Source organism: Clarias gariepinus, chromosome 10, assembly GCF_024256425.1.
Source record: "Clarias gariepinus isolate MV-2021 ecotype Netherlands chromosome 10, CGAR_prim_01v2, whole genome shotgun sequence".
In the NCBI taxonomy this organism is placed as follows: Eukaryota; Metazoa; Chordata; class Actinopteri; order Siluriformes; family Clariidae; genus Clarias; species Clarias gariepinus.
The window spans coordinates 5473246-5489669 of record NC_071109.1 but is presented as its reverse complement, the minus strand read 5'-3'; the positions used below and the strand labels follow the sequence as shown (position 1 = coordinate 5489669).

At 38.7% G+C, this 16424-nt stretch overlaps 1 protein-coding gene across 2 annotated transcripts in view; it reads left to right on the top strand.

Moving 5' to 3' along the window:
* Positions 1-489: 489 nt before the first annotated feature.
* Positions 490-16424, top strand: part of zgc:154054 (Alpha-1,3-mannosyl-glycoprotein 4-beta-N-acetylglucosaminyltransferase B-like) — a 32114-nt gene continuing 16179 nt past the window's right edge. The window contains exons 1-9 of one of the 2 annotated variants that reach the window (XM_053506209.1): positions 490-795; positions 7532-7726; positions 7821-7931; positions 9384-9517; positions 10580-10626; positions 12582-12695; positions 12802-12877; positions 13916-14030; positions 15077-15207. In XM_053506209.1, the coding sequence (XP_053362184.1) occupies positions 708-795; positions 7532-7726; positions 7821-7931; positions 9384-9517; positions 10580-10626; positions 12582-12695; positions 12802-12877; positions 13916-14030; positions 15077-15207 (1011 nt within the window). In that variant the 5' untranslated portion in view covers positions 490-707. Of the gene's footprint in view, positions 796-1811; positions 1911-7531; positions 7727-7820; positions 7932-9383; positions 9518-10579; positions 10627-12581; positions 12696-12801; positions 12878-13915; positions 14031-15076; positions 15208-16424 lie in introns of those variants that run through there. The other variant, XM_053506210.1, reaches the window with a different exon arrangement.

Here is a 16424-nt window from a genome sequence, read left to right as displayed (position 1 = left end):
ACAAAATTGAGTTCACAGATATTTTTGTCTTTTTTTAATTTGTAAAGCATTCTGAAATGTGTGGTAAATAAAATGTACTATACTTCTCTAACATAGCTCTGTGTAAAGCTTCTTTGTGATCATGTGCACAGTTTAGAGTTATAGAAGTAAGGTAACTTGGTACATTGTAGTAAAAGCAAGTTCATTAAGCAAAAATCCACAAAAACTTTTTTTTTTTTGTCTTTTTATATTTCTTATTTTATTTCTAAAGCATTGTGAAACGCCTGGTGTATAAAGCATCCCCTATTAATAAACTTTGCATTGCCTTGCCTGTTTATCTTTTAATAATAATAATAATAATAATAAATAATAATAATAATGTGTACACTTCTGAAAGTTTGACCCTATACATTGCACTTCTAGGACGTCAGGGCAGGTGAAAAGGGAGGAGCTTGTATGTTAAACAGTAAGCGAATTCCAAGCAGAAGGGAAAGGATGTTGTATAAAAACTTCTCCCACCCACGTCGTCACCACCATCATTATGAACATCATCTTCCATGTCACAATGCTTAGAGTCGACAACTTCTCACGTTTGGTGATGAGAGAGAACTGCTCGGAGTTTTGAGGCACAATGACCAGATGTGACCCAGTGCTCGGGGAAGTTTCGCTTTGAGGAGCGCACTTTAACGCGTGAAGGTACCGAGCACAGGGCACCTGTCCGGGCTGGGATGAGATGCCTTGAGAGATTTTTCATTCTCACAGGTCTGCTGTGTGGAGGGCTCGTGATCTTCACCTCCTGGCACGCCACGAGAGAAGGTACAGTAGGCGCGCGCAACTTCTGCTACTCGTTCACTTTTTTGCTGTTACACTTCAAAAGGAGGCACGCGCGGGTTAATCGCTACAATGTCGCTCCATCTGTTTTCTAAACAACAACAAAAAGAACTTCTTAAGAGATCTTTAGTCATACGTCACAGAATGACCTCGTGGCTGTTTGGAAGGGATTTAATAGGTGATACTGTGGATGATAGATCTCTCCAGTCCTGGGGCGTCCTGCAGTCCCACACGTTTCTAGAGATTGGGATGGAAAAAAGTAAAAGATTGCCCAACTCAGTTAAAGTGAGCCACAGCTTTCTGTCCATGGACAAATTATTCTTACAGTTTAAAAAAAAATAAAAAACACTCATTTCCTGAATTGTATCTGGTGGCACTGGTTTGATATACTGTATATTGCCAGACATGACATACTGTACTGTGTAGTAGGCTACTGTGTGTGTGTGCGTGTGTGTGTTTTGTTGTTGTTTTTTTCACTTTGTTCAAGATGTATCAAACTGTGAAAGGAAGTGTCTCTCATATCACTCATGAAATCTATAAACGTTAGACTACCATTTCATTAGAGGCTGTCTGAAGCACTGAAGCTCTAGCTTCAAAGAGAATGTACTGTATATTGTAGGTGCGTCTGGCAACACTGCAACCTTTGAACCATATTGTAAGAACTTTATCTGAGACCTGATTAAAATTAAAACGGCAATAGTGTACATAACCAAACCTATTATACTGTACAACAGGCTACCTATTTGAGTAATTAGTATTAGTCATTCCAATAGTGTTGATTATTCAGTATAACGGCACTATAGAAATTTCACAGTTTGTATCACTTCAGTTTATCCCATTTGGAAGGTGTCAGAAAGAGTGTGTGCTATGGCATAGTAGTATGCAACGCTTTATCCAGCTTTGGGAACCGTTTCCTTTTAAGCAGCAAATGTAGCTCAGTAATAATGCTGTGGTAGCTCAGGAGGTTAGAGTGCTGAGTTACGTTCAAGCCCCAACTACACCAGTTTCCCGTTGTATCCACCAGTGAGCAAGGCTCCGAACTTTCTCGGTTAAGGGGCGCTGTTTCACGGCGGACCCTGCACTCTGACCCAAGTTATGAAGTAAGGATTTTACTGTGCATTAGTGTGTGTGTGTGTGTGTGTGTGTGTGTGTGTGTAACAAATAAAGATCTGGGTTAAAAACGTAAGCAACATTTCTTCAACCACAACGTTTGCGCCTGAAACTTCTGTGGTTTGCTATTAATAGAACCATTATATATAAATCATTTGTACAATTGTAACTGTGCTGTTGTGGTTTGCGAGTGTGACATTACCTAAATATCAGCCCTGCTAGAAAAAACGATAGTATTTATTGGCTGTTGACTGAAAGGAAGCTGTTCTACAACTGAATTACAGCTAGACAAGTTGACACAATATTCGTACATGAATTCAGCCATATCATAAGAAAGCTGGAAAATGGCTTTCCCTTTGACTAGCCCACTGGTGCACTATAGGATCTGTAATAGTCCAGAACCCTGGTCAGTGCACTAGATGGACAACACCTTCAACACACTAGAAAGTGTATAATTGACACCAGCACGATAACGACATGATTATGACATTATCACCATCGCTTTGATAATGTTGTTTTATAGTGTTGATGTCATAAATGTGCGAAGGCACTCTTGTTCTTTTAAAGTCTATTTATTTATTTATTTATTTATTTATTTATTACAAAAACTCATGACAATCAGCACACAGGTCGGAATCTGCTGCCATTAGTAATGAGTCTGTGCTTGGGCCCGCTCATTGTTGCTTGAAATTATCTTATTAAAAAATAGAAACCTAAACTTGTATGACCCCCAACTGTCCTTACTGTAGCCTAAGAATCCTGGCCTTATGCTTCACAAGCGGTAATCTTTGAGCCCTCTTATCAGCTCGAACCAGTCATCCCATTCTTCTCTGACCTCGTACATCCTGCAGATCCTTTGCAAACTCTAGCACATTTTGTGTTTAAAAATTCCCAGCAGATATTTTCGAGTATTTCAACTGACACCCGATTGGAATATTTGGATAATGACATGAGCGGGCAGGTGTACAAGTGTTCCCAATAATGAGAACAACGAGGGTCAGTATTAGGTACAATAACCTGTGTAGCACACTGCGCTAATGATAATTATTTAGTGTTGTGAGAAGTGTAGTGCACGAGACGTGATATCCAGTAACATGTGTATTGTCCAGCAGTCATGCTTCTATACAAACACCCAGGTAAAACACACCTCCAAAAAAATCTATTTGCAAATCTCGAATGTCATTGTTTGCATAGGCTGCTCGTTTCATTCTTCACAGCAGCATACAAACATTGTGAGTATAGGATCATACCCTAACATAAAACGCAGGCTGTGATATAAATTGAAGATTTTTAAGCAGGGAATTGCGCTTTATGGAATGTTTCTCACAGACTTTAGATAGAAGTTACAGAAGAAGTTGTTCCCTTGAAAAGTTTCACACGAGTATACGCATGTAAGCGGAGAGGCCTGCGACAAACGCATCCACTCATTAGACCAACAATTACAAGTTCTTCATGCAGCAATTTCAAAATTGCAGATGTCTTGCTTTGCAACTCTGAAACATACATCATTTGTGGACAAGGCGCTGAGCCCACCAGCAAACCGCAAGACAATTGTCTGACGAAAGCTGTGACATCATTTACCAACATAAAAAAACTGACCAAATGTAATTATGGCGGTCTGTGAAATATTTACGCCCCACTGAAATGAGGAATCTAGTTTCACCTATTTGATCTCCTGAAAGAAGAAAATGGATGATTGGAGTAGGTTTTTTTCTGAAAGCTGCTCAAATCTGCTCTTTAGCTCTACTGCATACAAATAACAGTATATGTAAGCTTGCTGTATACGCCTCCATCAGTCAGATGTTTGGATAAACCTGCTTATAAAACACTTACTTGTTATATTCTGCTTAATTAACTTTATGACGAGTTTAATAGAGGAGTTTTATAGAGGATTCTCTAAAATAAGCCTTATTTAAAGCAAAAACTATTTATCGGGTAAAAAAAATCAACAGGGTGTGCTATTCTATGAGGATTTATTTAAGTCAAACCGGGACTTGTGATGAAATTGCTGGTGAAAGAAGGTATAAAACCAGTTTACATTTACAAAAGCCGCAGTAAAACATTTGAACGGTGCTAACTTTTTTTAAATGAGGTTGTACAGTATGTCCGTGAATGACGATCTCGAGAATGCCATGGTGGCTCAGAGCACAGTTCCCATAAATGTTGAGCAAGTGGAGCGTCTGTTTCTTGAAAATCAACGATAACATGTGGCCAAATTGCGTAAGAGATGAATCTGTCTGTGGGAACTGTATATACACTTATTTACCACTTACAGATTATAGGTGGAAGATACCGCCACATCCTGACCTCACTCCAAGCCATTTCTACATGTTCTACATGCTATTAAAGGAGCTCCTTGGAGGCCAGCGTTTCATTAGTGAAGCAGGCAGTCCAATTATGGCTTAGGCATTTTTTTTTATTAAGAAACCGTTCTACCTTGAGGGTATCCCTTCACTAATGAAACACTGGGATAAGTGCAGTAGTGTTGCTGGGGATTTTATAGAGAAATAAAGGGAGTTTTTACTTCCATAACTGCGTTTTACTTTCATGACTGTATTTTTACTTTCATAACTGCCTTTTGTCATACGCCTATTATATAATATTCAGTCTAGGGTGTACAGTGTCCTGCATTACGTTATGGCTGATTCATGCAGTGTTGGTGTGTTAGTCTTCAGAAAGAAGAAGTCTAACTTAAAGGCTAACGACAATAAGAGGGAAGTGGTAACTCTCGCAACAGTTAACATAAGGAAGTTTAAATCATAGGAAATATTCTCCAGTATGGATATTAAACTCTGACTCATCCAACTCTAAATCATCCGACTCTGTCATGGTCCCTGAGTCCTGGCAAACAGATGAAAAATAAAAAATCCTTTAAGACATTTCAACATTTCAATAATTTCATGAAATCAGCATGGAATTTCTCTTTAAAATGTCATGTCCGACTAACAGTCCGTCTGCGTAGCAATGTTTAAATCCTTGCTCTTTTTTTCACAAAGGGAATATCATGGCGTAAGTAAGTTGTTTCAACAGAAAAGCGTTTTCCTTACCGCCATGGAGTTAGTAGTCAAAAGAAAAGGGAAGGAAATTATATAGGTAGAGTATAACCTGTCAATCATAGCAACGCTAACCAATCATGTCCATGAGTGAGCTCATGTATGCAGAAGAGGGTGGAGAGTGCTTTCCTACTTTCATGTGTGTTATTCTGCCACAATGTTGCAGCAAGGTTGTAAAGCCATATTTGTAGAAAAAAATATATATCATAAAATTATTTTTCAAAATTATAATGTCATTCTTACTCTGGTTTCCTCCCACAGTCCAAAGACATGTACTGTAGGTAAGGTTAACTGACGTTCCCAAATTGCCCGTAGGGTCCAAATGAGTGTGTGTGTGTGTGTATATGTGTGTGTGCCCTGCGATTGGATTGGCACCCTGTCCAGGGTGTACCCTGCCTTGTGCCCTAAGTCTTCTGGGATAGGATCCAGATCCCCGTGACCCTGAAGACAGGATAAAGCGGTACAAAAGATGAGTGAGTGAGTGAGTGAGTGATAATGTCATTCCAACTTTACTGAGAACTCCGTACTATGTTTTTATAGCTGCTAGTAAAATGCTATAAAAACTATCTGTCACTTCTTTGTTCTTGACCCGCCTTTGTGAATTAAATGAACACTGCTGTTTTTTATCTGATCTTTGTCTATGTCCACAAGTGGCATATTAGGCAATGCATGATGTCACAGCATGTGAACTGTCAGTTATCCTGCTAAGTAATGAGCATTTTTAGAAGAAAACATTTTCTGATAAAGTCATGATAATTGACATTTTACAATCCGGGAATTTTTCTTCCAATAGATCATACAAAAAAGTAATTGTACTTAGTGTTTTAATACAGGTTTCAGAAGTGTAACAGTGCAGTATATTTATTATTTTATGAATGTCAACAGAAAAGGATTTTTCAAGCGTGGTCTAAATAATAAACACATACCTTTAAAATGAGTTTTAAAATTAACCCTTAAAACTTATGTGGCACAGATCTGTGTGTGTGTGTGTGTGTGTGTGTGTGTGTGTGTGTGTGTGTGTGTATGATACAGTGACGATAAAAATATATCTATGTGCTCATATGGAAGCCAAACTTGGGTTTTTGTATATGTCAGGTAGAATGGAAAATATCGTTATGTTTATAACGTGTAAATGTTACCACTATCGGAATATTGGAATGACGTAGAACTCTCAAAATGAGCAAATTAGCTCATATTTTTATTAAGATTTTCTTATAGAAACAGCCGAAAACAACTGTAAAAACACCTGATCATGTGTATCTTTGCTATTTCTTCGCTTATGTGACCTTTTTTTTTGTTGCATTTTTTGCTCAATTATAATTGTGTAGTTGGTTAAAATGAACCAAACGTCAGTTCATCATTTTGCCTATTTTGTGCTGAAAAAAGTCACAGTACTGAACCATACTGTATGTTCAGCTAAGAAAAATAAATAATTTACATTATACACTTACACTATACAAGACAAATGTTTCTGTTTATAATTATCAATGGTGCCAATATTTTTGAAGAGTTTTTACGATAGTTTTGAAAAATGTACTGTATACTGGGAGAATTGAAACCAGGGTGACTTTTAAAGCTACAGCACAGACCTGCCAGGACCTGCAGGATTTGTTAATGAATTTGGGTGGAATTTGCCTAAACAAATTCAAGACTGGCGCTGAAACCTCCTTCACGTCTCTGGAGGGAAACGTGTGTTAGCTTTCGCTAATCCTGTTTGGTAGCTTTTATATAATGGTGATTATTATGTTCCAGGGTGTACAGTCGTGTGTAAAAGTTAGTGCCCTTTCTTTTAATTCTATGGTTTTTTTGTGTAAAAACATAATAGAAATCATCAAATCATAGTGAATCTTAGTATTAGATACTCCCATTATTTATCTAACAAAAATGGGAGTAATACTAAGTTCCCCTTATTGTGGAAAAGAAAATTACGGCCAGGTGCTGCTAATCATCAGCCCTGGATCAACAGCAGGCCTTTATAAAAGCTAAAGTTTTGGCAGTTTGCTGGTCTGAAGCATCCAGGTGTATCAACATAAGGCCAATAGGGAAAAAGATAAGCAATGGTCTTGGCAATGGAAGAAATAGTGGTTGCACATCAATCTAAAAAAAAAAAAACATTTCAAACAAAGTTTTTAAGACAGTTGCCGATCTTCCCAGAAATGATCTCTTCAGTCTAAAGTTCTCTGTGTTCTCACACAGGAGCATGACTGAGGTTCGCAAAACTGCATCTGAACAGACCACAGGACTTCTGGAACAATGTCCTGTGGACAAATGAGTCCAAAGTGGAGTTGTCTACCATGTTTGGCCGAAAATAAGCAACATTTTAGCGAAAAAAGACTCACTGTCAGAAAGGGGTGATGCTTTGGGCTTGTTTTGCTGTGGCACATTTTTCCTTTTTTACATAAAAACACATACTGTAGTATTAAAAAAAAGGGGGCACTAACTTTTACATATAACTGTATAAAAACAGTACTGAGACTAAGGACATTTCACTTCCTAACTCATATAGGTGGGCTTTTCAGACGTAACAAAAAAACATGCGTCTCTCTTCTCGTTTTAAGATATAGGTGCGTCTCCCGAGCAATTCCACAATGTTTACTGGAGGCTGCTAAGAGCTGAGCAACGTGGAGAGGAATTATCATACAAACTGTTTCAAATGCTGGAGAAACTCAAGAACCTAAACAACACTACAGCTAACCTGACTATCAGCAACTCCTTAAAGAACTCCTCGGTTAGCTTCTTGAGCAACTCTTCGGGTAAGTAAGAGCGTGTACTGTACGATCTCTCAGAACATTCGAACCCTCACCCTCTCTCACCCTCTCTCACTCTCTGTGTCTCTTTCCCTTCTAGCTAGACAGCTTTCACTCCCACTACCCTACGCTCTCCTGTACCTGCCGCACCTCAAAGAAAACCGCGACAGCCTGCAGCCTAGAGTTCACCTTGGACATGGGCGCAGCCAGGGTCAGTTTCTGTCTCAAGTTGTGCTTTTTCTATCTTTGTCTATAAGGATTTAAAAATAAGTAAATAAATAAATCGAATGCATAGAATGAGAAACTTTCATCGAACCTGTGCATCAGCAATGGAAAGGCTGGAAGTTTGGACAGAGATCGATAAGATTAAATAAGATTCTGGCTAAAATCTCAGACTGCTAACGATGCTCGTCTATATGCTTCCAACAAAGCATGACTCGTGTCAGAGCTTAAAATACTGTAGCGGTGATGGCAAAATATAAACTAAAACCTAGTCGGTAAACAGAAAAATATTTTTTTATCCTCAAACATGAAGATCGTTTGTGTTTAAGCATTCCCAGTTTATGACATTCATGAGCAGAATGCCTATCGTTAGAGGATTTTCATCAAATACTGAATAATCTTAATGACTTTACTGATCCTAAGGTCGGAGGTTCAAGCCCTAGCACCGGCTAAGCTGCCACTGATGAGCCGCTGCGCAGGCCATTGAGCCCTTAATCCTATATTCTCAATGAATGCTGTATCCTGCTGACCCTGTGTCAGACCCCAGCTTGCTAACTGGAATTATATGAAAAATAGAAATCAGTTTTACTAAATTAATCATCATCCTTTTAAAAGTCCATCAGAAATCCCACACATGCTTTAGTTACAGGCAGCTGATGTCAGTTCCTGATCACAAACGAGCACTAGGATAAGCTTATAACGATTCAGGATTTGATCCGGAGGTTGATCCGTTGCCGTGACAACATCTCACCCTTCCACAAACCTGGGTCGAGGGAAAAAGTAGCCAAACTGATATGGCAAGGATGATCCAGCGATCCCTGATTCGATCCTACGCACCTCCTACCCTCTGTATAGAGTTTCTCTTTGGGACCACAAGTTATAGCACCCTTCTCATGGTCAATTTACTGTAGTTTCCTGGAGGCACTACTGTAAGTTGTCTATAAATGACTGCCAGCTCAGTGCACGTGATAGTTATGTCTTACATAAATAAAGTATTGCTGTATAAATGTTTAATATGGCATAAACTGTATTTGGGGGGTATGTTCAAAATCCACATAAAAAAACGAATTGGCAGAAATATCAACTTTGTCTAGGGTGGTTTTGTGTAGTCGGTGGCATGCAAATATTGGCTTATGATGCACCAGAAAGGTTTCTGTGAACTCTTTTCTACCACACGTATTTGACTACAGTCCACATTAACCTGACTTTATCCCATAGTGTGCTACTCGTCACATGGTTTATTATCTCATTATATGAGATTATATAATATCATTCTAACATTTAACCCTACTCAAACAGCCTTTAAATCTGTGTTTCCATTGCTCATAGCTCCGGTGCTTTAATATGAGCTGTCAAGCTGTGAAGAACACAATCTAATGCACCCTTGTCCTCTTTGTGTCTGTGTGTGTGTTTATGTGTGTGTGTTTTAACGTCCCCTTAGTGTCCTTAGTATTAGGGGTCCCTACAGTGCGCAGACAGAAACAGAGTTATCTTGTCAACACGGTGAACTCTCTCCTTTTCGACCTCACACCCAAACAGAAGGAGGACATCCTCATCGTCGTCTTTGTCGCAGAGGTAACTGATGGTTGATTAGTGGAGCCATGGACAATTTTTTTTTTTTTTTTTATGACACAAATAATCATTTTCACAAAGTCTGCTGCTTTTGAATCTTTTTGTCAGATGTTACTGTAGTATACTGAAGTATAATTAGTATTAAAGGCTTTTATTAACAATTGCATTAAGTTTATGCAAAGAGTCAATATTTGCGTCATGCCAACAGTAAAGCATCCTGGGACTATTCATGTGTGTAGTTGAACACAGCCATAAATAAAGAATGGTACAAAAACATAACTTCTCCCAACCATCCAAGAATGGTTTGGTGACGAACTATGTTTTTGATGGAGCTCCTCGCCATAAGGCAAAAGTGATTACTAAGTGACTTGGGAAACAAAACATAGAAATATCAGGTCCGTGGCCAGGAAACTGCATAAACTTGATGTAATTGTCAATAAAAGTTTTTGACACGTATAGAATACTTGTAATTATACATCAGTATACCATCAGTGTAACATCTGACGAAAAAGATCTTGAAACACTAAAGCAGCGGACTTATTATAATAAAGTAATATCTGTGTCATTCTCAAAACGTTTGGTCACGGCTGTATGCGGAGTGTTGGAACTTAAACTGCTCAGTAAGTGAGCTACAGTCTCCAAACATCATTTGAAGAGTTGAACGTGCCGAACCTGCCGAACTTCTCGAACATGCGGAAGTCGAAGAACTTGCATAGCGATAATATTTTCAACCACACTTCTTTTTATGCTCTTAAGGAACATGTACTAAAAATGTCATTTAAAAAGAAAGGAACAACAATCATTCTGTTTCAGTCACTCAGTAAATATTGAAACTGATGTTTTATTTAGAACAGGTTTTGCATTGTGGATGTTTTACATCTCCGGCTTGTGTAAACTGTGTATACGTGTTACACAGTGTTGGAACCTACAGTAGCCTAGTAGTAGTAGTAGTATTTTATTACATTATGTGTCAGTTTACAGTAGTTGGACGTGATCTCTATTTTCCCCCCTTTTATCTCACTTTTCTAATTTCTGGTGTTTTTTTCTCTCTCTCTCTCTTTACAGACAGATACTGCATTTGTAACCAGTGTAGCAAAAAGCATTGAAGAGAAGTAAGTATGGTTTTCTATATATTATACTGTAATTTCCCAACAGTCGAGTGTACTGAAGGGGCTGGGCTGGTGTTTAATTTGCAGAAACACTCGCTCAGGCTTGTACTGTTTGCCACAAACAGGATTTTGTCAAGCACAGGATGTTAAAACCCACAAAAAAATGCCAGTTCATCTAGCAGTTATTATCTAAAAGGGCAGCATTTCCTATCACACCAGACACACTGACTCATTATTTAAGGATATGAAACATACCGAGGGTTGGAGGACCATCGTATATAAAATATTTAGCACTTATTATGAATTAAATAGACTTTTGTGTCATACATACAGTACAGTATGTCCCATCCCCTGCCTTAGCGTGCCTGTACTGGAATAAAACATTAAAACCCAAAACACCAGACTCAGCATTGTGTCGTTTCCCCCAGTACCGCCGGGGCAGCTCTCAGCCCTCGGGGCATGCCTACACAGGGCCTGGGGGGGGCATTTCGTCTGTTAGAGGCGAATCCTTTGGGTTGTGGGGTGGGGCCTGCATGAATCAGACTTGTCAGTTTGTCTGGTGCATTCCATGAGCGCTCGGTCTGATTGCGATCTGAGGAATTTGGAAGCCGGATCAACAACCTGCTGGGCCACAGACAGGCTGGCCTTCAGTCCCCACAGACATGAGCAACCTGTGGGTGTCCACGGGCTTGTCAGCAGTTTATGTAATGGTTTATTAACTGATAATGTTTTCCAATTGTCCTGGCAGTGATGTTAGTGTTGTGGCTGAATGGGGTATCCAATTATCATGTCTACTTTATTGTATTATTTGAATAAGACAATAAAAAAAAAATCTGTTATAATTGATGCACTTTTGGTATCGGGATGTTTATGGCAGGTAGAATTACTTTGATAAAATGAGAGTGGATCATCACTGACTACACGACACTGAGATGAACAAAACCAAATCAAAAATGCTTCCAAAATATTTCTCAATATAATAAATAAAATACTTGATATAAATAAATACATCCTTAAAATGCTCATACTGCTCATGTTATTATCACTCTGGTTTGTTGCTTGATTGGTTCATCCATCAGTCAGTTGATTTGTTGGTAGGTTTGTAGGTTGTTTGTTTGGCGTGTTGATGTCGGTTGGCTGGTTGGTGTGTTTGTTGGTTGGTTTATTGTTTGCTTGCTTGGTTTTAGAGTTGATCAGCCAATTGGTTGGTTGTTTGGTTTGTTAGGATTTATTTTGTATGTTTCTTGGTTGGTTTGTTGTTTGATTTTTTGGTTTGTTGATTGTTTTAACTATTTGTTTGTTTATCAGTGTGTAAGTTGTTTGGTTGTTCACCAGTCTCAGCGGAGCTTTGTGATTGTACGTACCTTCACACAATCTCATTTTGAAAAAAATAAATAAATAAATAAAAAGTTAAAGTACAATCACTTTAAAGTAATGATCTGTGAATTTGCTTGTGCCAGAATGCCAGCCAGACTTTCTGCTTTGAGTTTATCAGGAACAGCAGCATTGCTGAGATATTTTTAACATGTGCACCATGTATTGTTTAACATTTCTTGTTGGCCCAGTTTCCTGGTGAATGATTCGAGACTGGCACTCATCATGTTCCATGCACAATGTGTAGAATTCTTCCTTTAGCCCTCATGAGTGTCACTTTTTAACCACAGCGGTTCTGTGGCTTCTCAGTTACAAATGTCCGTACCTGATACCGGCTCGAACCTGCACCCCACACACACACACACACACACACACACACACACACACAGACATGCTACAAAATCAGTGCAGCAAAATAGTTTCTGGACAGCATTCCACTGACGGGCAGGGCGATACACTGGTAAAACATCAGTAATCGTATTGCTAAATACTGTATTACGCCTTATTATAGTGTTTACTGTATCCATAGTGTTTCATTTATTGTATAGTAAATGAACTTGCATTGTGTGCGTGTCTGTGTGAAGTTTTCCAGATGACGTGAAGTCTGGATTGGTGGAAGTGATCTCGCCTTCACCCTACTTCTATCCCAACCTGTCTAACCTGAAGGAAACGTTTGGTGACACAAAAGAGCGAGTGAAGTATGAGCTCATACTTTGTCCTTTTGTTGTTTTCTGACCTAATGTAATGTCTATATATGGAACAGCATATATTAATTTATCGATTTATACTATGTGTGTATTTTAGGTGGAGGACCAAACAAAACCTGGACTACAGTTACCTCATGCTGTACGCTCAAGACAAGGGGACATACTACGTCCAGGTGATGATACCATACGGACCTCGCACGCCGGGTGTCACATAACATGCAGGCGGGAGGGGGGGGAGGGATGGGGGGGGGTGTATAGAACACTCCTGTAGGTTTAACTAGCAGGGTGTGTGCTGTGTCACCTTAGTGAGTGTGTAAGTATCAGTGTATGTATGTTGAGTATAAAATACAACACACTGTATGAAATATAAAATATTTCAAACGCATACTTTTCTCCTCTCCACCCTTCTCTCCTCTCTTCTCTTACTGCCTTTTCTTGCTTTTCTTATCTTCGTCCTTTTTGTCATATTTGTCTCCTCCTTTCCAGACTTTTTTTTCTTTTCATCTCATTTTATTTTCTTTTCAAGATTTTTTTTTTCTCTTCTCTTCTCTTCTCTTCTCTTCTCTTTGCATATTTTTTTTCTTTTCTTGATTCTTCTAGAGATGTTTTCTCTTCTTTCCTCTTCACATATTCTTCCCTTCTCTTTATACACCTTTTTGCTTTTCTTTTCAGAGCCCCTTGTTTCATAGCTTTCTCTCCTCCCCGCTCATTTTCTTCTTATTTCTTCTCCTTTCTATGCCTTTTTTCTTCTCTTCTCTTTGCACACGTTTTCTCTTCTTTTCCTTTTTTTCTCTTCTCCTCTTAAACCAATTCTTCCCTTCTTGTCTCTTTTTCTTTGTCTTTTCTTGCTTTTCTTCTTAGTTTGTGTTTAATACTTTTGTCTACTCTCAGCTTCTCTCCTTCAGTCATTTTTGTCTCATTTTCTCTTTTCGGTGTCCTCTCTTTTCTCTCTTCTCTTCGCACCTTTTCTCTCCTTTCAGTTTTTTGATTTTTTTTTCTTCTCATACTTTTCTCTTATATTTTCTCGTCTTGTCTAATACATTTCTTGCCTTTCTTCACTTCACCTTTTCATATTTCTCTCTCCTCTCAGCTCCTCTCTTTCAATAATTCTCTTCTCATTTTTATGTCCTTTCATTCATTGTGTGTGTGTGTGTGTGTGTGTGTGTGTGTGTGTGTGTGTGTGTGTGTGTGTGTGTGTGTGTGTGTTACAGCTGGAGGATGACATTGTGGCCAAGTCAGGATACAGTGAGACTATAAAGGAGCACATCATTACCTTGAACACTGAGACATGGCTGTTCCTGGAGTTCTCACAGCTGGGCTTCATAGGTACATCTCTCCTCTCCTCTTTTTCTCATCTCCTCTCTTCTTATCTCCTCTCCTCTCTTCTTATCTCCTCATCTCTCCTTTCCTCTTGTCTTCTATTTATCTCTTCCTACCTTTTCTTGCATATCTTATCCTTGTACCTTTTCTCTTCTCTTCTCTCCTTATCTCTTCTATTCTTATCTCTATCTTTGCCTTCCTCTTTTTCTCTCTTTTTTTCTTCTCTTCTGTTTCTTTCACTTCTATTTTCTCTTCCTCTCTTCTCTTATCTCCTCTCTTCTTCTTTCCTTTTTTCTTCTCTCCTCTCTTCTGTCATCTTTTTTCTACTTTTTTCTTTGTTTCTCTTTTTTCTTCCCTTTATTTCTCTTCTCTCTTCTCTTCTTCTTATTACATTTCTTCTATAATTTCTTTTCTTCGTTCTTTCTGTTTTTTCCCCTATTCCCATATTTCTCTATCTCTTCTTTTCTCTTCTACTTTTCACTAATTTGTTCTTGTCTCCTCCATGATTTCTCTTCTTTCTCATACTTTTTATGATCTCGTCCTTTCTCAGTTGTCTTCTCTTCTCTTCTCTTCTCATGCGAGTACTCTTCTGGATCTTCCACCTTTCCATCATTTTTTCCTCTCTACTTTGGTTCTTTGGTCTCTTCTCTTCCATTCTCTTCTCACATTTCTTCCTGTTGTGTCAGATCTTTTCAGGTTTGCGTTCCAACCCGAATGCCGTTAGTAGTCACGACACCAGGCTGGTAGATTTCGACCTAGTTTAAACAAAGCAGTAAACATATCTGATACGATGGGAGAAACTCTTTTCTTTTACAAACAGAACCTGAGAACATGAACACACACATACAAACACAAACACGCGCGCACACACACACAGAGAGTGATTGGAACAGAGACACAATCCTGGTTTCGAGGTTTATTCACAAACCCATGTGCAGTTCCACCGTGTGTATCGACACCACCAGCGTTCTGAAACGGATACGCGCGATATGAATCAAGCATAAACAGTCCGACGCGCCCTGACACACAATACACTTTCCCTTCCTTTACAGGGAAGCTTTTCCGAACTTCGGACCTGCCCACTATTGTGGAGTTCTTTTTGATGTTTCACAAGGATAAACCCATCGACTGGCTGCTGGATCACATCCTGTGGGTCAAAGCGTGTAACCCTGAGAGGGACAGTGTAAGACATTTTAACATTTTCTTGTTTCAGTTCAGAGGTTAAAAGAGACGACTGTTTTCACTCACAAATCATTAAACCACTGCATGATATTTAGTTACTTTTTAGTTAGGACCAACTAACCAGCTAGCCTGCGCAGACAACCGCTAGTTAGCAAAACATTAAATCAGGAAGTAGCTAAAAGAGAGGAATCTTAGCATCAGGATGATGAGTGTGTACAGGATTTTTGAGATTTGTTCTGTGCAAACTGACCTTTTGTGCCTCAGAGGTCGTGCAAACTTAATTTAACTTAATTAATCTGCATAAATGATAAGGATGTGAATTGCCAGGCATGTGATATTACAACGATACCCAGGTGCCGGTTCTAGTTCTATAGCGATTCTAAAGTATCACAATCTTAGAAATATCTAAATTCAATATTTATTTATTTATTTAGATTTTATTACAGTTCTAAAAAAACACCAAATAATTAGCTCCTACCACACAGTGCTGCCTTCCAGCATGTGAATGGCTTAGAGTGTGCCACCTGTTGGAATTTAAAGGAACTGCAATATATTACCAGCACAAATATAAACTTATTTACATTTGTAAAAATAATCATTAAAAAATCAAAAATAGGGGATTCTGGATTCTGGATTTTGTAGTCAGTGTGGTGATACATGAATTGCAACACAGAAGAATTACTAAATTGTTTTTTTTTTTTTACATCTTTAATAAATAAAATAAATTATTGCAAAAATTCTGTTGTTTTGAGGTCGTATTTGTGACTTATTTGTGGCTCAGACAGTTAAGGCTTTGGGTTACTGGGTTACTGTTAAGCCCTTGAGTAAGGCATGAACCCTATCTGCTCTAGGGGGCGCTCTATTCTGGCGACCCTGCACACTGACCCAAGCTTCCCAACTGAAATATATGAGAAAATCTTTGGTACAAAGATACATTTATTTCGTCAAACATCATTTTATCATCAAAGTCAATCCGTCGTTCAAGAACAAAATTGTGTTTTGATCGGACCTGATAATTTCAGCGTCCTACAATGTTAATGATCCTGCTGCTAAAGCGACCACTAGGAGTAAAGATTTCAGGTCGCTGGAAAAGTCGGCAGAGTTGGCAGATATTATGAAAATCTTGCCAGTCTCCAGTATATAATGCGCTATAATGTATGTTAGAAACAGGTCAGAGACTAATGTTCGTCCTTCCAGATATACTTTATTGCTGCTTAC